Source organism: Cricetulus griseus, chromosome 3 (assembly GCF_003668045.3).
Source record: "Cricetulus griseus strain 17A/GY chromosome 3, alternate assembly CriGri-PICRH-1.0, whole genome shotgun sequence".
Taxonomy (NCBI): domain Eukaryota; kingdom Metazoa; phylum Chordata; class Mammalia; order Rodentia; family Cricetidae; genus Cricetulus; species Cricetulus griseus.
The window spans coordinates 199,336,668-199,358,961 of record NC_048596.1 but is presented as its reverse complement, the minus strand read 5'-3'; the positions used below and the strand labels follow the sequence as shown (position 1 = coordinate 199,358,961).

The 22,294-nt window shown below is 50.1% G+C and overlaps 1 protein-coding gene across 1 annotated transcript in view; it reads left to right on the top strand.

The window, feature by feature from the left end:
- Positions 1-1,034: 1,034 nt before the first annotated feature.
- Positions 1,035-22,294, top strand: part of Cbfa2t3 (CBFA2/RUNX1 partner transcriptional co-repressor 3) — a 74,063-nt gene continuing 52,803 nt past the window's right edge. The window contains exon 1 of the mRNA XM_035442736.1: positions 1,035-1,110. Within this exon, the coding sequence (XP_035298627.1) occupies positions 1,035-1,110 (76 nt within the window). The remainder of the gene's footprint in view (positions 1,111-22,294) is intronic.

Sequence of the window (22,294 nt, the reverse complement as noted above, 5' to 3'; positions counted from 1 at the left end):
ATGATGGCATTATTTCTGCTAGGAGTCAACTGGGGAAGGGCTTGAGTTACTTCCAAGTAAACAGGCTTCCCAGCAAGTTCTGGGCTGCCAGGCAGAAGGACCCACTGCCTACATGTGGTTTGTTTGGCTCAAGTTCCCCATGGGGAAGCTGGTATAGGAATGTTTTTTCACCAGCTGGGGGACTGTGCCCCTAATCCTGCTCAAGGCCAGGCAAAGGATGACAATGGAGATTCTTGGAGGGCACAGATGACCAGAAAACCCCTGAAGGTACAAAGAGCACGCTTGAGCCCTGTGTGGGCAGGAGGCTGGTCAGCGGCCTGACTAGGCTCACTCCTGACTCTGCCCCACAGCCTTTCAGTGGGTGGCAAATAGAAGGGGATTCTTGGGCAAAGTCTGGCTGAAGGCAGGCAAAGTGGGTGGAGCCTCTGGACCTCCCAGGCCACAGGAAGGGCTATACCCCATGGGACGACAGGCAGATGAGCCAGGGTCTCTCTCTGGCCAGGATGGACACTACCCCAGGGTGGAGGAAACACACTTCAAGAGCCGCACCACACTGGGTCCAGTGGGAGGTTGCTGGGCTGCAGTCTGGATAGAAGGAAGTTGTTGGAAAGTCAAACCGGAATGGCATGGTGGAGGGAGAACCGTAGCCAGGCAGATGGTTCCTGCCGAGGGAGCACTGGGCACAGCTGCAGTCCCCCGACCCCCACCGCATTATCACTGTGACACAGCTGGCTGCCTCACCCCTGAAGGCTGCAGGAGGACCTCCCCCATTCTGTCCCCAAGCCCGCCCCATGTCACATGAGGCCCTGCAACCAACCTCCCACCCTCTGTCCAGGGCTACAACCCAGCTCTGCCCGCACGAGTGACTAGAAAGGCCTGGGGCCTCTGAGGAACAGACACCAAAGCTGTCCCACCCCTCCAGTTCTTTCCAGACACCAAGAAGTCAGAGAGGGCGCTTCAGGGTGGGTTCTGGAAGCCGGCCATCTCACCCCAGCTCCAGGCACCCATTAGTCTCCTGCTCCATCTGCAGCTCCATGTCCCAGGCATCTACCACACTGGAGAGTGGGGCATTACTCTCAGGACCCCGGGGTCTTCGGCATGGCAGCCCAGGTAAGAGGCTGGGGTCAGGAATGGGAGGACTGGAGAGACAGCAGCTGGGACAGGTGGGGCAGGTGACAGGAAGGCAACATCTCCAAGCTGCCGTTCGTGTGCCCAACTTTGTTGACAACGTGGCTGTGTTGACCTACCTCAAATATCAACACAGTCCCCCCACCAACAGGGAAGCGTCCCTCACAGCTGGGGCAGGTGGCCCCATAGGAGCATGGCAGGTGCCAAGCCTGAGTCCTGGCCCCACCCAGAGGCAGGTGCCTGGCTCTATGTTAGAAGGAATGGGCTGTGTCTCCTACAGTGGGGGCTGAGGCTAGAAGCCAGGGGCTTGAAGATGCTTCCAGGCACAAAGCCTCAATGCAGGTTGGATGAGGTCAGGGCAGGGATAGTGCAGGCCCAGCTACATGAGCATTTACTTCCAGCAGGGCAGTTAGGGAAATGAGGACCTTTCTCACCCTCAGGAGTTGCTGGCTCTAGGAAAGGAACCCAGCAAGCTTCCAGGTTCCTCTACATTCTGACCCCACTCCAAGAACTCCAGGGACTCAGAGATACAAGCAGGTGGCTCCATCCCCTGCTCACAGCCAACCACGTGGTTATACTCCAGGCAACTTTGGAACTTTCCTGAACCCACAGTTCTGAGTCCCACAGTACTCTTTCTGTGGCAGACAAATTCATGTCCAGATGCTGGGCCTATGACACCCTTTTCTGTGGAGGGAAGCTGGTCCACACCTGTAGTTGGCTCCAGGCCCCAACATCCAAATCCCCATGTATCCAGAGACATAGAGGACTCAAATGATAGTGCCCAGGTATACATGGCCCAACTTCCCAAACAGCATGTGTTAGTCTTAGTTTCTGTCAGGTGAGGAGATTCAAATACACCTGTGAAAATGTGCTTGTTCACAGACCCCTCCCCTGTGTGAATACCCTGCAGGTGGGTGCAAGGGAGCTGCAGCCTCAGAGGATGTCCTCACATACCCACTGTCCTGAGAGCTGCAGTCAAATCCACCCCTTTTGCTGCCTGCTCTGGGCCAGGTCCTTCCTCCCCAGCTACCCCAGTTTCCCACATGGTTCCTCTGGGATTGGGAAGGAGGCAAGAGATGAGCTGTAGGTTGAAGAAAGACCACTGTGTGATTTGGCTCAAAGCCACAAGGTATATGTGAACTTGGTTGTGCCAGCAATATGGATGTGGTGTTGGTGGGATGGGGGTGCCCAGAGCAGACAGTCTGTGTATGTCTCTGACAGAATACCTATCCTCCAGTTTAATGTCCCCAAGGTCACTTTGTGTATACCACACTCCCTAAAAACAACCTCCACCTAAGGGGACAAATGTGGGGCTCTGCAGTGCCAGAAAGCACCACCAGAGGCAGCATGGAGCTGGGCTCCTTTGGCAGGTATAGATGAGTAAGAAGGTTCTGGGTCCTCTGTAAACTCCCAGGAATCTGTGAAAATCTTGAAGACAGAACATGGGTTAATTGGCTTCATTCAAATCATTGCAAGAGTAGAGAGATTTGAAACTGAGTGCCAAGACTCTCTCTGCAAAGCCAGTACATACAGAACACCCTAGGCTGTGCTCATGGTTAATGGTAACAGGGGAGGTATCTGCTGTAAGCTGGGACATGGAAGGCTATGGGTGAAGTGTATGGCAAGGACAAGGACTTTCATTGTCCCTGTGATAGGGTGAGGAATGAGGAGTCAGCATTCCTCACCACGGGACAATCCCACCCCTCGGGATAATGATATGTGGCATCCCAGTCTGTTGCAGACCTCAGAGTGCAGAGGACCAGAAGCAGACCAAGTACAGGGTTTGCAGACTCGTATTTATTAGGTGCCTAGTGTGTGCACCAGGAGCAGCATGAGCACTGCCAGTCTTGAAGGTTTGGATCAGATACTTTCTTCCCAGGAATGGGGCCAGGAGGTGCTGTATATGGAGACCTTGAAATCCACCACAGACACTGTAGCTAGAAGATGCCCCCCCCCCAATAGAGGAGGCTCAGGCAGTGAACCCCAGGGAGTAACTAAGTCAGGCTTGCTGGTGTGGCTCTAGGGAAACAACATTGGCCAAATTGAGCAGGAGGTAAGGAGTGTCACTAAGTGGAGGATCCCAAGCAGGGGCAGGTGGGGTAGAGTACAGAGGGACAATGGCAGCAAGGACACCTGGGCCTCTTGGCCCATATTGGAGTTCTGAGCCCAGACCTGACCTGGCTGGATTCTACGACGCATTCCCTCCTCCTTCTTCTATCTCCTCTTCCCCTCCCCCGGCTCTGCTGTCCTCCTCTTCCCTCTGCCCCCTCTTCCTCCTCCTTCCAGACTATCGCTGAGCTTGAATGCCCAGGGGTTCTTTCCTTATGCATAGATTCTACTAACCTTGGGTAGAAGTTATTCAAGAAAAACACATCTGAACTGAATCTCTTGTAATTGTTCTCATAGGTCTGTCTACTTGTGTCAGCTATCACACCATGCAGTAGACAGAGGACATACACAGGTTCTGTGCAAATGTTGGGCCATTTCGTATGAGTGACTTGATACCTGGAAACAGTTCCCTGTGATGACAAGGGGAATGGGGGCTTAGTCACAGGGTCACATCTCCACCAGAACAGCTATCCTGCTAGATTCAGGCGGCCTTCATCTATGGCAGAGCTATGGCATCTGTGCTCTCTGCCTGGGCTGCAATGATCCTAGTCCAGGGGCCAGAGGGTCTGGTGTACATCCCAGCTGTCCCCTTAAGGGAAAAACCAGAACTTTACTTTCATGGCAGATTCCATGGGCACCAGCTGCCAGGGGCACAGAGCACATCCCTAGGGCAGCCACAGTAAAGACCAACATAGAAGCCCGGGGCTATTTCCACTTCACACTTAGCCTCCATGTAGGCTGCTCGGCCTCTGTGCTTGTTAGTGGGAATCCCGCAGGAGGCAGGTTCCTGACAGATAAGAGAGGCTAACATGGGAGCAAAGTTCTGAGATGACATGTCCCAAAAAGAGGGAGTATGGGGCCCCTGGGAATCTGCAGAGAGTTAACAATGACCTTTGGCCCTCATCCGTTGATATGATGGCAACCTTTGACCTAAAAACATCTGTGAGAGTGACTGTGATCTTTCACCCACATCTGCTTGAAATGAGGTGACCTCTGACCAGCATCTGTATAAGGTGAACCTGGTGGCTTCTGACTCAAGTCTGTGTGATGTGGAGATGACCTCTGACCCATGTTGTGCCAAAGCACCTTGATAGTGTCCTTCCTGTTAGGTTTCAGCTCCTGTCCTGTGCTGTGAGCTTGAGTTCCACCCTCACTTTTCAGGCCTGACATGTTCAGAAGCCTGAAGCAATGCATTGCAGCCCACCCAGACTCTACCTCTGCCTCTGTCTCGCTGGCCTCATGGTTTCAGAAGCTTCTATGTGAGGTTGTACCCAGCCTTGAGAGATAGCAGAAAATGATACAGAGGCTCCAAAGAGCAGCCAGCATGCTTTGCTGAGCCTGGGTGCAGCTGCAAGTATATATCTGTGGTGAGGCAGTCCCACAAGATCAGCTCCCGGGTGAAGGGGCCAATTGCAGAGCCAGAAACGCACGGGTTGAAAAGTGAATAAATAAATCATGCGAGACAGCTTGCAAAAGTAAGACAGAGGGAGGAAGGCAGAGCCCCCAGCCTGAGCAGGCAGAGAATAGAGGGATGAGGAGGGTAAGTGGGGGCTCATACCCTGAGTTCAGGACTTCCTCCTTCTGTCACCATGGACAGTGCCCTCATTCACACACATAATGTCCAGGTCTAGGTAAGGTAAAAGGCCTCTGCTCCGATCCCTAGTGTTCTCTCCTCCTGCCCTGAGGAGGAATAGACAGCTCCTTCTGGGACACAGCCCTGTCACTGCCACAACACATACTCTCTCCAACAGAAGGACTAATTGGAAGCTGGGAGGATGATGTATGCAGAGACAGAGTAAAAGGTGAAGTCCAGGACAGCTTCCAGAGAAAGTGTCCCCGAGGGAACAGCTGGAGGCCACTCTTCAGACGAGGGCAACTTTCAGTTCTCAATGCAAGTTGAGCAGAAAGCTTGTTGGGGCTGTGCTAATCTATATAGGCCTCTCTGGTCTCTGTTCCCTGAGGGGATGCCCGTCCCATAGTCCATTTAGAACTGTCCACCTCAGAAGCCAAGGGAGGAGAGAAAGCTCTGAAAGTGCTACACTCACCCCTTGGAGTAGTATGGGCTTGGAGGTGTTGTGAACATGGTGATGGACCCAAGGTCAGATGGAAGCTGGTGAATTCTCCATGAAATTCCCAGGTGCATTCCCAGGTCTCCCCCGCCCAGGATGGCCACTCAGAAGGATAGGAACCCTGTCCAGGACTTGCAGCTCTCTTAACCAAGCAGAACTGCTTGCTGTCCATTGGAAGGGTGATGGATCAGATAGACACAGGCACCCTTAGGGTGCTCCCTAGGCCCATGGCCCTAAATGTTTAACACATTCCTCCCTCCTGTCCTGCTGGGGCCTCTGGCCACCTGGCTGCTTTGCAAACATCCAGGGCCTTTGCACATTCTTTCCAGCTGCATTCTGCTCCTTGCAGCTCCTCCACATCTGGTGAGCCCCACAGTGTTTCCCAAGTTTATACGTGACATGCCGTCTGTCCCCCTCAGTTACATTTGTCTGCATAAGGTTGGGTCTCAGGCTGCCTAGACCAAGAGAAGGGTGTGCTCAGGAGTGCCTAGAACTGAAAGGGAAAGGAATGTCCATGGAGAGGTGCAGCCATGACAAGCTCACAAAGCATAGGTTGGGCAGATATCACTGGGACAAGCAAATGTTACCAGGGTCTACACTACAGGGCAAGGGGGAGAACACGGTTTCTTGGTCATGGATGCAGGGACATACCCTTTCTGCTGTGTCCACTGCTGACCTCCTGCCTGGCAAGATCAGGGCAAACTACCCCGGATTCTAGGTGAGTAAGGATCCTGGAAACACACTGAACTCCTAGCAAGGAGGTCCCAGCTTCCTCCAAGGCAGAGGGACAGGGTACATCTCCCCAGGAGGACATAATGGGGAGAACACAGTAACATGGAGAAGAGTGTTGTCCCTTGGAGGTCCAAGAGCAGTAGGCTTTAACTTGAGTTTGGTCCCTCAATTTCCTGTCTTTCTATCTGTTGTTATTTTGTAAAAGTTTAAAAATTAGAAAGTAATGAGATGGAGCCAAAGAAATGGAACACGAACCATAGAGGGTACATTAATCAGAGTTTATTACAGGGTAGGAGAGTAAGAGAAAGGAGGGAGGAAGAGAAAGAGAGTGTAAGAGTAAGAGAGTGTAAGTGGGCGGGCGGGGGGGTTCTGTCTTTTAAAGGGGTCCTCTACACCTGTGTGTAACTAGTACCCATGGAACCCTGGGCTGACCAGGGTACTGCCTGAGTGCATTCTGCCAGGTGACCGGGGCAGGCCAGCATGATGCCTGAACCTCTCACTGTCACCACATTGCTTACAGAGGAGCACACAGAACCAGAGAGAGGAAGTACCTACACAGTAGTGAGATGACATCAGGCCATCACCTACCAAACCCGTGTTCCCTTCCTGCCACCAGCACACAGAAAAGCCAAATGTCCTGCCCAGACTCAAACTGCAAGTCCTGGTCAGGGTGGATTCAGGGCCCTCTGTCTGGGGCTCATCTACAAGAGAAAACAAGAAGTGACGAGGAATCTCATGAAAGGCACCCCTTGGCTCCTCTATGTGGGAGTTTGATCTCAGCAGTAACACCCCTAAACGTGATTCCACAGGGGCTCTGCTTGCTCCTAGAAAACCAAACATGTCTTGAAGCCAGCTGATGGTAATAACCATCACAGGGCAAAGCTGCCCTGCTAGGGCCCCAGCAACAATACCCTGACAGAAGCCCTCCCTCTGCTTGGGAACCTTGTCTGGGTCTTCACTTACTACCCAAGTTCAAGTTGCTTTTGCAGCTGGGGGTCAGTAGAGGGGAGCCTGGGAGGGGATGGGCAAAGACAGGAAGCTTCCTTTCCACTTGAGGAAAGGGATGCCCCAGAACCTTTTGGGAAACCCCGTGACGGTGGAGGCAGGTGAACAGAGCTGGTGCTAGATCAGCAGCTGAACTAAGGGACTCTTAAAGCCAGGCTCACCCTGATACAGCCTAAGTCCTGGCTCCATGGGCCAGGTTTAGCCCATGTCCTTCCACCCACCCCCACCACCCACCCCTGCAAGCTACAGAGAGTCTACCACATAGATCTGTATTCTGGTGAGCTGGGCTTCCTGGTCTATAAAGTGTAAAGGTGGGACCAAACGTTAAAGATGGGAATCAGTTCCACTGGCTCCCACACCTGGCTGAGACACAGATGGTGGTAAACTCCACTTAGTGAGCGTGGAATGGAACTGGGTGAGGAAAGGCCCACCCTGACACAGTGCCTGGCCCCCTCATGTCAGCCCTATCTCTCCCTCATCAATTCCTAGGGTCCCCAGCTCTCACACTATCAGGACTGATCCTAAACACTCGGGGAGGAGCCACAAGGCCTTGCCAAAGCCAGAGGAACTGGGAGTCCACCCCACCCTCCAAACCAGGTGCACTCTGAGTATCTGGAAAGTCCCAGCTCTGGGGGAGGGGAAAAGGGAGTGCTGCTTGAGGGGGTCAGAAGGCCCCATGTTGTGTCTACACAGCCCCTTGCTGCAGCTCCTGGTCCAGTGCACCTGTGTTCCAAGGACAGCAAGGCCTACTGGGCATGTGTGATTCTACCAGAATCTGGGGTTTCTCAGAAAACGTCCCTTGGCACTTCCAGGGCCTCAGCTGCTGTTCCGCACTGCTCCATCCTATGAAGAGAGAAGGAATAAGGTTTCCAAGCACACCTTTGAGTAATGAAGTAGAGGCCCAAGTGAGGCTGTTCTGTTGGCTTGGGCCACACCTTGAGTCTTGCTTTCCCAGCTACATTGTGTATCTCCATCCGTCCCACTTGCTCTATGGAACCCTTCTAATGCTGTTGATACCAGGCAGACATCCCTGTGCAATAGCCAGTTTTCTCATTGTAAAATGGAGACAATAACTGCCTGGTCCTCCCCCAGATTCATGCAAGCTAGCTAAGTGGACAGTGCCAGCACTCAGAGCTGTGCTGGGCATAAAGACTCCCATTTCATTCATCTGCAGCATTTCTTCCAGACACATAGTGTTAAATTGTCACACTAAGAGCAGTATGTCCTATGCTCTGTGCTGCTCCACACAGGTTCCCATGGAGACTACATGTCCTCAGGGTGGACATGCCACATAACCCACATGTTTACTTCTTCCTGATGAAAATTGAGCCCCTGACTCCCTCAGATGAGGGTTCTTTCCCCTTCCTGTTTGCCTACATCCAAACACAGTGGCAAGAGCAGACAGCAGGCTACATCCTGGTCTTTAGCAGAGGCCCAAGTCCAAAGTGCCTATAGCTATTGTCTCGGGAGAAAGAGGTTTGACTCAAAGGGTGGTAATGGGAACAGAGGATAGGTCCCTGGTTTGTGTGGTCCTCAAGTGCCAAGGTAAAGCAGAAATGCAGGGTCACAGCCCACATTCAGAAAGGCTTTTTGTGCCATCCAAGTGCCCAATAACAATTCTTGGTGATCCTGCAGGCTGTGGCACAGCTCCTCAGGACAGGGTACGAAGGTACTAAACGGCGATGGATACCTGGTGAAGATAGGCAGGTTGAGCTCTAGGCTGCCTGGCTGAGGTATGGGAGAGATGTGGAGGATACCTAGCTGAACTGAGTGGGTGGGAGAGGAGCCAAGAGTTCTAAAGGCACACAGCCCTATTATCAGGCTCTCTGCACACTAGCAAGTTACTCACAAATGTCCTCTGACCCTGCATGGGGTGACCTACCCTGGTACATGCTTGTCAGCAGGTCCTGGATAAGGCACTTCAGGGAGACTCAAAAGTTTGACATGGATGGTGGACACTTGAGATTGTGCAGGCAAATGCATACTGGGAAAGTCTACACAGTGGCCTGTGGGAATCACCTCAACCCTGTGCCTAAGGCGGAAGGAAGACAGAGGGCTGCTTACTCTACTGCGTGGGTGGTCAAGGGGAATTCTGACCCTGTTTCTGTGGACTCTCTGTGCAGGCCCTGGCCTCCCCTCCACAGCTCATGTTTAGAAGTTGGTCAGTGGGGGAGGGGTTGCTCATTGCAGAAGCCAGTGGGTTCTGTGGTACTTTTTAACTTTCGACTTGTACAGTTATTTGTTCACATAATTACAAATTGGCCTCGCTTAGCTTGGTCACACAAGAACTTTGGCTGTTTCTCTTTTAGCGAATAACAATAGTTCACTAGAATTTTCACAGGTTAATTATGCCTGGAACTCCACCACTCAGTCATGCAGATCAGGATTAGAGCATCTCACATGCCACACAAAGCCATGCATTGGCAAGTGCCACACACCCAATAGTAGCTATGACAGTATTATAGCAGCCACATACATGGACTTTGTTATTCAGGTCTGTATCTTGTGGCAAGTATCTTTCTGAACCAGTGGATGGACATAGGACCTTGGTGAGGGTGCCTAGCAAAGTATGGGCAGATGAGTGGATGGATGGATGATCTATGTAAGAATATTTATGGAGGATGGATTGATAGAGGATGATAGAGGATGGTGGTAGGTGGATGGATAGTTGATAGATAAATGAATTATAGATGGATGGACGGTAGATGACGAATGGGGTGGATGAATGATAGTAGATGGAGGGATGGATGAGTTGTGAGTGGATGGGTAGATGATGTATGGATGGGTGGGTAGATGGATGGATGATAAATAAAGCATCTTTTATTTTTATCTCCTGTCTGGAAACTGTCCAGGAAAGATCTGGCTCCTGATTTAAACAGGATGAACTGAAGTGCTGTACAGTTTATGGGATGCCATCTAGCAAAAGTCCAAAGGCACATGGTCCAGCTGGAAGAGCAATGATACCATCTGGAACCCAGGTGTCTTCATACTGTCTGCTTTACTAGCCTCTTGCTTGAAGATTCCTAGATACAAAGTGACCTACCCACCTACAGACTTTGTATCTGTGTTCTAGCAGGGAGAAAGAGAGAAGAGCAGAAGACAAAGGTTGGGCTTAGGTAGAAATACCAGTCTTCAGGCTTCTAGTTACTCCCCACAACAAGGGTCCATTCTGTCTATAAAGAGTGTTTGACCCTCCATGTAGGCCATTTATGGCCCATTCAACACCTGTTCACCAGGGTCATGGTCCTTTGTGCCAGTGTCCAGCACAGAAAACCCTTACTCAGTATCCTATGTGAACTATGGAGAAATGCCTCTCTACCCTTGAAGTCTACTACAAAGAGACACACAGAAGCTGAAAAGTGCCAGAACCCGAAGGTCTATTTATCCTTCCATCTTGCCTCTGTCCACCCCCCAGGCTCTACCACAGTCCCTCAGCGCACACACACACCCCAAGACAACTTCTCCTTTCCTTCCTGGAACAGTTCTCCCCCTGGCAGCCACACTGCCCTCAGCTTCTCCCCAGAAGTTTCAGGCCCTGCAGTTATTTTAGATCCCAGCCACACCCAGAGACCCCCCTCAGACGAGCCACCTTGCCTTGAGGAGGCTGCACCCCCAGATCACCCTTGAGCAGTCAGAGAACCAATGGCTCCAAGGCGCTTGCTACAGCTCCACTAAAGTGGTATCACCCAGCTGCTTCTCACACTATGCCTCAGTTGCCACTACCAAGATATAGTCATGCAGTTCACACCTCTGTCCAAGGCTCTCAGGACATTTGCAACTTCCTAAAAGAAGCTCTGTTCCCATGTGCATCTCTCCCTGCCCCCTCCTTCCCTGGCCACCACTAACCAGTTCTCTGTTTCTGTTAGATTTTCCTGTTCTAGACATCTCTTATCAAGGAGATTATATGTCATTCAGGCCTCTACTTCCTACTTCTTTCACCTAGTGCCATGTTTTCAGGGTCACTTGTGTGTAGTATATCAGTGTTTCATTCCTTTGCAGATATTAGCATTCAATCCATCCAGCGGACTATGCCTCTTTTTTGTTTGTTTGTTTGTTTGTTTGTTTGTCTGCACTATACTCTTGGTCTTTGTTTACCCGATATGTGTAATGAGGACAGTGAGGACAGAGGTCATGACAGTGTGGGGACGTGACGTGGTAGGAGGTAACATTGTGATCTAGCTGTCGCCTTTACCTTCACCGCCCAGGACTTGGAGAGGCATCGCTGTCCCTACACAAGCTCTGACTCAGTTTACACTCTGTAACTGTGAATGTGGTTGGGTCAGCCCTGACAGTTCATAGTGTCACCCTGGGGTGGTGAGAGGTAAGGGGTGGTGGAGCTGGTTCTGGAGTAGTTCTGACTAGGATCCTCCTCCAAGAACACTGGCTGGGTCTCCAGACCTATAGCTTGAAAACTCTGTAGGAGAAAGGCAAGCACCTATCACGGGTCCTCTAGTAGTGTTGATGGGCAACTGGCCTTGGACACCCCCACTGGAGCATCACAGCCCTAAGGTCGACCTGGGTGCTCAGGTTTGGGGCATGGTTATATGTTGTGTGTCCCAGGCTAGGGTGAACTTGGATATGGTGGTAAATGCCAGCACTGAAAAGGCAGAGGCAAAAGGCTGGTGACAAGTTCCATGCTAGCTGGGATACATAGTGAGTTCCAGTGTTTGTTACTTTCTTTCCCATTGCTGTGACAAAATACCTAACAAAAGCTTAAGGAAGTCTTGGAGACAAGAGGCATGAGACATCTGGTCACATTGTACCTGTAACCAGGAAACTGAGAGATGAATGCTAATGATCATCTCACATCCTCCTTTATATTTAGCTCAAGACCCCTGCCCATGCACGCATTGCAACTGGGGGCATTGAAGTTGGTTGTAGCATGGGGTTTTTAGAGGAGGGTATCAGATTCTGGAGTAGATGCTTTCTGTGGGAGACAACTAGAAATGGTTGTGTCACACCAAGGGTAACCTTACACATGTGTCACAAGCTAATGGTACCATGCAGCTCAGTACTCAGAAACAGACCCTCATCTTAAAATGCTAGACCTGGCACAGAGGGAGGGTTCCAGGTATTAAGCACACAGGGGTGGCACTAGAGCAGTCCTCTCCTCTGCAGCTTCTGGCTTTCCTAATCCTATCCTCCATATACTCACCTGACAACCAATACCAGTCTATACAGGTAGCACCCCTACAGCCCCAGATGGGACCCCAAACTTTACCAGACCCACAGGCAGTTTCTCTTGCAACATAGGACGGTATAACAGCCAGCTTGGCCAGGATGGTGGTACCCTTGAACTAATCTAAGCCTCTGGCACCCTCAGCCCACTAAAGGAAACTGAGGCTGTGGATAAAATGGGATTCCTGGAGCAGCTGTAGAGGCTGGACTAAGCCCAGGCCAGGCGAGGGAGGGAACTTAGCCCCTCAGCAAAATCCAGGTTTTTGGATTAACATTCATGGGATGTCGTCAGCCAAACAAACGCAAATGTTTATTTTCCCAGCGGTAAATTACAACTTCAATAGACAGAAATTACAGTCCTAGGCCTTGAAAAGCAGTGACAGGTGCCTTGTCCCTGGATGGTCACACGGCCTAAAACTGTTGAGTCTACGATCCCCCAGCTCATTGACATTTCCCTGCCACCCTCCCCCACCCCTCAGACTGTGCTGCTCACCAGACACATTTCCAGGTCTGCAGCACATCCAGTGAGTGACATGGGAGCCCAGGGCCAGCTTCCCAGGCACATAATCACTCTCCATAGAGTGTCTATTATCAGCCCTCCACCACTTGTCCTTGTCCCCAGCACACTTAGAAGCTCCAAGAAGGAACAGAAACCACACAATCTAGTGTGACCTCCCAAGAGGTGCCTGGCATGGTGATGCCCAGAACCTCAGGCCTTGTTTCTGGTCTTTTCTGCCCTCCCTCATTGATATGGGAGTAACTAGGCAAATCAAGAGAGGGAGGTGAGGGGGTCTTCTGCTATTATGTCTTGATCCTTTATCCTCAGGCAATACCCTAGAGTCCCAGCTCTAGCCCCACAACCAGGCAAATGACCATCTCAGCTGCAAAGCACCCTGGAAGGCAAGGATAGGCAGGAAGGGCAGCTCCCATACCCCTTTGGACAGTATTTCCCTGAGTATATTGAGTCATTTGATACAAGACCCCTACAGAGGCTCCTGGCTACTTGGGTCACATGCCCTTCTGTCCTGCAGAAGTTATGGTCTCATAAGATTGAGTGCAGGGAAGTTGGGTGGTGCAGAGCCTGGTCTGGAGAGCTGGGATGTCTGAGGTGCAAGCCTCCCCCCAGAGTCTTTCCCTCTCAAAGGCTCTGTTTCCTTATGTGCAAAGTCAGTGAATTGCTGGGGAGCTCTGAGGTCTCTTAACACTGTGATGAACATTCTTAACTCCTCTTCCTACATGCAGGGCAGTGCTTGTGACATGCTCCCTTTTCTCTGGGCCCATGGTTATGAGTCCAGGATTAGTCTTCGGACTTGCTGGGGTTATGGGGATGCAGATCAAGCACTAAGGGAAACATAGGAAGTGACTCCCCAACCTGGGCACAGTTAACAGTGTCTTCTCCTCTGCCATTGCTTGAGAAGATAGGAATATAATTGACAGATCAGGTCAGGCTGGGCCCATGAATGGTTATTTATTCCATCATTTTTATTCAATGGCACCATTCTTGCAGAGTCCCAGTATGGATGGAGTCCTGACATTTTGCATCTCAGCATTTGGTGGAAAAAAAGGAAACCAGAGGTTCTGATGCTGGGGACCTCCTTTGAACCAAGGAGAACTACAGATCTATGATCATGTGGATAGGATAGAGGAATGTTTCCCATGGGATATGTTGAGGCTGAGCAGGACCTGCACTGAGAATGTATATGCCTGCAAAATGTTCTAGATAGAGTGTCTATGGAACTGGAGCTGGGAGGGGTGTGGAGGAGGCGGCTCAGGAGCTGGACCTTATCTGGAGCTGGAGGGGACAGCACCAGCCTCCCCATGTCACACTCTCCCATGTGGAGATGGATGGAGAGAGAAGCCCCCACCACCAGGCCTGGCTCCAGTGATAACAAACGGCCTGTCAGCAACAGACAGTGTGGGTCGGGAGATCATCGGCTGCCTGGGCTTGATGGATGAGCTGTGGTGGCTTCTATGTACTCCCAGAAAGCCTGTTCCCATCACAGCAGGAGCTGGGCTACAGGAGCCACTCAACTCTGAGTGTGCTGTAGGACAGCCAGGTGTGGGTCATTTGGGCTTCTGGGGCTAAATCAGCTCCAGGGAGTCAGCCAAGCGCATATGTGACAGGAGGCTGTCTGTCCTTGCCCTTTCTTCTCCCCTCTGCATTCTGCTCTGTGTCCTTCAGATGGCCCTGGGCAATTCTGCCATTATCTCCCATATAGAAGCAGAGGCATGCCTTCCCTTCCTGTTAGTCAAAACAATCCCAGGGAAGGACTATGAGTGGCCAGATGGTCACCACCCCCTTATCTGAATGAAGTGCCCACTTAAGGCCAAGAAACAGGGTCAGAGAAGCCACAGAGCTGGGGTGCTGAAATGGCATCAAAGCAGGTGGTCCCATTGATTATTGGGAGTGGTGCAAGCTGGAATTTAGTGATGTTTTTAAAAGCAAAAATAGAGCCAATATAGTTGTTCATACCTGTAATCTTATCATTTAGGAGGCTGAAACAGGAAGATTGCCTCTAAATCCAAGGCCAGACAAGACTACATAGTAAGCACTAGGCCAGCCAAAACTAGCAATGTAGCAAGAATGTATGTATGTATATTACCCACAAAAGCAAAAACAGGCCAGTAGAACAAAGCACATGTATAACATATTCTAAATAGGAAAGAAAGATGTAAAGTTAGAATGCTTCCTAGGGTGTGGCGTGAAATGAGATGAAGCCACTTGTGAGTGTGTGCAATGGTACTGCATTGCAGGAGCAGAAAAGCAGTGGAGCCCAGAGCGGAGCAGAGAACAGATACACCATAGACAGACACAGACAAGGAGGGAAGGTGAGGAACAGGTTCAGGGGAGCCCCAGCTCAAGGCAGAGGAGTGGAGAAACAGCTGACCTTGGGAGGGGCCATCCCCGTTTTATCTTCTCATGGGACTTACCTCTGCACACACATTTCCAATTTGTATTTTTGTTTGCATTTGGATCTATCTATCTATCTATCTATCTATCTATCTATCTATCTATCTATCTATCTATCTATCCTTTCTGTGTGTATGTATGGGAACATGTGGAGACCAGGGCACAACCCTGGGTGTCATTATCTTTCGTTTTGAGACAGGGTCTCTCACTTGCCCAGAGTTTGCTTAGTGGCCTTCACTGGTTGGCCAGTGAATCCCAGAAATCTGAAATTACAAGCACAGGCCACCATACCTGGCTTTTTGTACATGAGGCCTGGAGATCAAGTTCATGTCCTCATGTTTGCATGTCAAGGGCTTTACTAAGTGCCATCCCAATCCGGCTGTTTTCTCTTCCTTCTTTGTGAATTGTAGCCTTCAGTACTTTGGGCACATGTCCCAGCCTGCTTCTCATCTTTCAGGGTGACTCAGGGCCCTGGGAAGTGCAGAAACTATCACCATTATACAGTCAGATGTGTCATTCTTGAATCTCTGTGCTGACTTATAAACCTTACAGAGGCTTTTGTCTGCTAGTGTTTGTAGTGTCTTGTGATTTACATTGTATTCTTTAGCTATGGGAAGTTGAGTTTTTGCAAAGTGAGGTGGGAAATACATAGTATATTTATTCACAGGGGGGCCTGGCTCTTGATACAGTCTACAAGAGAACTCCTCACCTCTGGGGACATCACATGGTGCCTGACTGCCCCCCCCCAGCACACACACACACACACACACACACACGCTCCTTGGCATGCATGTTGGTGAATTGCCTCAAGTGTGCTTGACAGTGTCTCATCTGAAGCTGAGTCAAGACAAGAGAACAGAACCTGTCTTTGGTCCTCTTGACACCTGTATGGCTGTGGCTCCCACCGATTCCAGGGCTTGAAGTCACACCTCCCGACACACACACACACACACACACACACACACACACACACACACACACACCTCCAGACTAGAGGAGAGTGAAAGAAAGGAGCAACAGCTTGGAGGCTCCCACAGTGCAGAAAGGGTTCCAAAAGAGAGAAGCAGAAAGCAGGGCACACAAGTCACCCGTCCCCCTGATGCTGTTGTGGTTCTTTTCCCCCACGGCATCCCCTTGGGTCTTCCATAATCTACAGTCTGCTCTCTCCTCTTCACTCAGTGTCAGGACATGGACCCAGTTCTTCTCTTTCCTCTAGAGGGTCCACATAGCACAGTGAGGTTCTGGGTCATGTTTCACGGTCACTCAGGATAGGTGACAGGCCTTCCACCTTCTCACTGTTTGGCAGTGTCAAGGACAGTAGAGACTTTGGTAGATGAATCGCAATGTGCAACTTTCTGGATCCATCTTAAGTCTCTTCATAATGATGGCCACAGCGCCCCTGAGCGAGCATCCCCCTGAGTGAGCATTGCTGCAGAGCAAGACTATGCCACTGTCAGCTCCTATGTTTTTCCAAATCTTGTTTTTGCATACAGATGAGAAGCAGATTCAGCTAACTCATGCCCGGGGGCTTAGCAGACAAGAGAAGCTCAATGTCTTCCTGTAGTCAGAGGTTATCAATGCTTCCAAGAGGGAGAGAAGTCTGTGGAAGCTTCCTCTCCTTTCTGACTTCGGGAGGATCCTACAGGAGGGTGTAGAGGGGATGGCCCCAGGAGTTCTGAGTGCAGGATGGGAGTTGCTGGCGTGGGAGACCTGTACTGGAAGCTTCTGAGGTATATGCAGTGTCATCCCCCTCACTAACACCACTTCTGACACATTCTGCCCCTCTTCACCTGGTCCCAACCCTTCTGATCTTTTGTCTCCTTGCCAAAAGCTCACATTTGTCCCCTGCTGTCTGGAAGAAACAGAGGCAGCCATCTGTCCATCCTCCTTCCTTTAGACTGTCATACACTGTACAATTGCCTGGTAGATGACCCCAAGAGGGGTGGGCGAAGCCAAAGGCCTGAGACTGAACCAGGAAATTCAGAAGCCAAGTGGGGAACAAAAAGGATGCAGGTTTCTGAGTGAAGCCATAACCCAGCCACCACCACAAGACTTGAGTCTCCCAGGACCAGCTTCCTCATCTGCAGAAATGCATCATTCCCAAGGAGACATTTGAAAAGCACCTACGCTTCAACAGAGGAGGGAGGCAGTAGGTGGCTCTTTCTAGAGCTGCGCTCCTTTAAGTAGCTTGGCCAGAGGCTGTTTTCTGTCCAACCTAGAGCTGGAATTTCAGCTACCTGGATTTGTACACACCGTGACTCAGCATTTTACCTGGAATACCTGACCACAGAACTCCTTCATCTCAACCCTCCCCCTCTTCCTCTCCCCCTCCTCATTCTCTTCCTTCCCCTTCTCTCCTCCTCCTCCCCACTCTCTTCCTCCTCAACAGAGTCTCTCTATAGCCTAGGCTGACCTAGAACTCACTATCTTTCTGCTTCGGCTCCCAAACGCTGGGATTATAAGCATTGGGCATTGCACCTGGCTAAGCCCGTTGAATAGAATATTAAAGTGCCATTAAGGGAAAGAGGAGCTGTATAAGAATCCAGGTGCTAGACCAGAGCCCATTCCCCTATGCCTTTTCAGTTGTGCATAACCTTTACTATTTACATGAGATGCTTAAAATGTCATTGATATCTATATTTTTTGTCTCCCAGGCTTTTTAAAATAAACAGACCAAGCTTTTTAGAGCAGATTTGGATTTGTGGGAGATTGATCAGGGAGCAGAGCTGCCTCTGGATCCCCACAACATCAGCAATGGCACTGGTGTCAGGCCCTTGTAATGACTGAGGAGGGGACACAGACACACTATTGTTAACCAGAACCCACATTTACAATGAGCTCCTCTCTGAGTTGGGTATTCTGTGTGTTTAGATAACTGTCTAATGATAGTGTCCACCATCAAAATGTCATCCAGAGTAGCCTCCCTGCCTTACCCCCACCTGCTCTCCAACAAGACCCAGGCCTATAGGGGTTGAAGAAGGCAAAGGGGTCATACTGAGCAGAAAAATCAGAAGCCAGGCCCTTGAATCTTCCCACTGCCCTTTACTTCTTTACATCCAGGATGCTAGAATTGGGTCACACAGAACTGCGCTCTCCAATAGGTGCACTTGAGATTCCTCCGGGTATTTCATCTTCTTGGGAATGAATAACATCCACCATCTGATGTGTCCCAGGCGGTGACTGATCCACTGCTTCTAACTTTGAGCAATTACAAATAAAATTTGAGCCGGGCGTTGGTGGCGCACGCCTTTAATCCCAGCACTCGGGAGGCAGAGGCAGGTGGATCTCTGTGAGTTTGAGACCAGCCTGGTCTACAAGAGCTAGTTCCAGGACAACCTCCAAAGCCACAGAGAAACCCTGTCTCGAAAAAGCCAAAATAATAATAATAATAATAATAATAATAATAATAATAATAATAAAATTTGCTATAAGCAGTTGCTGGCAGGCTTCTGTCTGGACAGACAGTTTTTGTTTGCTTTTGGTGGTGGTGGTGGTAGGACTATTTTGTTCTGAACTTTTGATCCTCCTGCTACCACTTTCTGAGTGCTGAGATCCAGGCATGCACCACCATACCTAGTTTATGAAGTTCTGGAGTTCTAGCCAGGTCTTTGTGCCTAGTGGGCAAGTACTCTATCAACTGAACCTCATCTCCAGCCTGGAAGATTCTGTTTGCTTGTGTTTTAAGTTGCATAGTGTGTGTGTGTGTGTGTGTGTGTGTGTGTGTGTGTGTGTGTGTGTGTACGCGCACGTGCGCGCCTGTAGTCAAAGGACAACTAGCAAGAGCAAACAAATGAAAGTCAGAGGACAGCTTATGAGAGTCAGTTCTCTACTTCCACCATGTGGGTCCTGGGGATTGAACTCTGGTTGTCAAGTTTGGCAGTAAGCACTCCCATCCATTGAACCATCTCTTTCACCCAGTTTTCTGCAAAGTTTTTTTTTGTTGTTGTTGTTTTTTAAACTCACTTAGAGAACACCAAGAGGCCGGCAGGTGGACTGGATGGCAGGAGTGCTTACTTTGTGAGTAGTGCCAAACATGGCTCCAAAGTTCTCCTCTGCATCCCTCAGTGAAGGACCTAAGCTCTGGCTTCTGTGTTTGTATACCCTGACTACACATGAAGTGTGGGTCTTTTCAGGTCCTCAGATACTTTGTCTTTATCTTCCTTGAGAGACGTCTGTTCAGGCATGACCCACATTAATTGGGCTGTTTGTTTTCTTATCATTTAATCTTATGGACTCTTGGCTTATTTTAGGTGACAGCCCTTTTCCAGATCTGTGTTTTAAACCTATGTTATCTATATTGTGACATGTCTTATTCTTTTAGTAATATCTTTTACACAGTGGAAGCTTTAAGCTTCAAAATTCTAAATCTTGTGACCTTTCTTTCATAGATCAGATAAAGGTTTTATATAAAATCTGTTTGGACCTGAGTAAGGTTTTTAAGGAGAGTTTATTTTGAAATAACAGCACCTATCAATCACTATAATTGTCTATGACCCATTAGATGCTATTTTGTCTTATTTTATTGGACAGTCTCACTGTATATCTCTGGCTAGACTAACACTCACTATGTAGTGCATGCTGGCCTTGAACTCACAGAGATCTGCCTGCTTCTACTTCTTGAGTGCAGGGATTAAAAGTGTGTGCCAACATGCCTGGCCTGGATATTCTTTTATTTTAAAATATCAGCATTTGTCAACTTCTGGTTTCTTGGCAGATATCTAAACTCCTGTTGAAGGTTTTTCGGTATCTCAGAGACATGTTTAAGGGAGTCTGAAGCTATTCAGAATTATTATTGAAGGTCAACAGCAGGTGACAGCTGGGACTCGGGCTGGGCTGGCCTAGTGGAACACTCAGCTCTGCCAAACACTAGCTTGTGACATTCAGGTCCCCAGCATTCTCCTCAGGCAGGCACACTGGCAGAAAGATCATCTCCCAGGGCTACAGAGAGCAAGGTAGGAAGGGGTAGGTGCCTGACACTTGGCATAGGCTCCATTGTAGGCTTTATAGGGGATCAGAAAAGAGTTTATCCTAATAGTGGGAATGTGAGTCAAGAATCCCTCAGCAAATATTTTCATGTCAATGTTGTTTACATCAAGATCCTGAGCTATGAGGAAAGGAGGTGCTACCATTTTGGGGGGTCAGGATGGCAGAAGGAACCCAAGTGCTGCTGGAAGTGTTGGCCCCTGAAATTGTTTTCCTCTGAGAAAAGGATATCCATTCCAAAAAGAGCCTCCAGGTACAAGTCAAAGCATGTGATTGTGGTGCTAGCTCTGTCCTGTGCCCTTGGCCAGACACAGTTCCCTCAGAGCCTCCATGGGAGGCAGGAACCAGATAAAGGTGGAGAGTTGACTTTACTGGGGAAAGCCACAATGCCATAAGCAGGGGAAAGTGGTTTCTTTGAAATGAATTGAGTGTTGTCTCTATAGACAATAAACACAATAAAAGCTTCAGGCTGCACATGGTTTCCTGACCCCACTGTCTCTAGCATGTCCATTAGACCCTTGATGCTTGGTGATTATTTGTTGTTCTGAGTCGGTGTATGTACATATCTTTTGCGAGGTCAAGAGCTTCCTTAAGGTAAGATGGCTAAGAACTGTGACCTGGCCATTTCCACAAGGAACTAGCCGTTAGTGGTCTCTTAGGGAGACCAAGAGAGCAAGAGACTTGGCCTTTCTACTTAACAAATGGGTTCTGGAAACATCTTTCCAGCTAGTGAAAAATACAGGGACAGCAGCTGTCAGAACCTATAGTGACTGTGTGCAGTGGGCAGGCCCCACTGCACACAAAAGAGTCCTCAGGGCCATCATCATCCCTTTCCTATCCAGCAGCATGGCTTTCTCAGGAGAGCTTCCTGAGTGGGGAGGTTCACTGTCACATTGGAATCTGTAGCTCCAGTAGAGTTGTGAGCATCTTTCTTAAGTCCAATGGCCACTTTAAAACAAACATGCCACCAGCACCAGGTGAGAAAGCCTGCAGCCCAACCTGAGGTTCCAGCTCCTGCATCAGTCTGAGAGTCCAGGCTTAAAAGCTCTGCTGTCAAGCCATTCCACCCAAGCAATGCTGCATGATTGTATCTCCAAAGGGAGCTGTGCTCTGCTTTCTTGGTGCACATGGCAAAAGTCCCTTAATGCTAGCAGCCCACACAGCTGGTATCCATATGCCTGGCATATAAAGTCTGCGGTCTCGAGTCATATATCCAACACTGCTAGGTCCACATCCCCCTGTGAAATGGACTCAGGACCTTCCACTCTTCTACAAGATGGATGCAGCCATGAGGCTAGGTACAACCACGAAGAGGGATCTGGAAATGGGGACATTGTAGGTGCCAGACTAGGGTTAGATACCATTCTCAACAGAGGGAAATCCAGAAAGCCAAGGAGGCCAGGAGGATGGGGCAGGAATGCTGTTTTGTGTCTCAAGAAGGCAGAAGTGAGTTCCTAAGACCAACCCCAAAACTGGGGAAACAGGCCAGTATGGCAAGCGTGGAAAGAGGAGTTTTTTTTGGGGGGGGGGGGCATATTACTAGATTTCTTTTCTTCACATGCAGATTTATGCTTAATGAGATGAAAATCAAAGCCCCGCTGATCTGAAGTTCTGGCCCCTTCTGTCTCCGCAGACCGTGACCCTGGGTCTCCCCCTAGTCTCAAAGAAGCCAAGTGTATGTGGAACTGTGAGAAGGGAAGAAAAGAAAGTGCAGCGAGTTTACTCAAATGTACTAACCAGGGGAACGCATGGGACTTGTCGCAGGGCGCTTCCAGGCAAAGTGAGCAAAGCGGGTGGGGAGAAGGCTCAGAGGAAGAGGAGAAAGTAGGACGCGGACAGGCAGAAATAGCGGCTGGGGGCTTTTCCTCAGGTTGACATTAAAATGAATGATATGCAAACGAATGCAAAGCATATGCGAACGCCGGGCTCGAGGGCTGTGGAGGAGAGCCAGATCCTGAGCCCCTCTTGCCTCAGGTCGCCAGGCGCCTTGGGGACCAAGGCCGTGAGCGGCGGGTGTAGCGCGCCTCCTGCCGGCCAAACGCTCAGGTGGCCCGGGTCCCGGGAGGGAATGCGGGGGGGCGCGGCGGCCGAAGGAGGGGTGCCCGCCTCCCGTCCGGGAGTAGACGCCGCGGCTCCGGGAGCAGCGACGCCGTCGGGCTGCGACTGCTCCGAGGTGGGT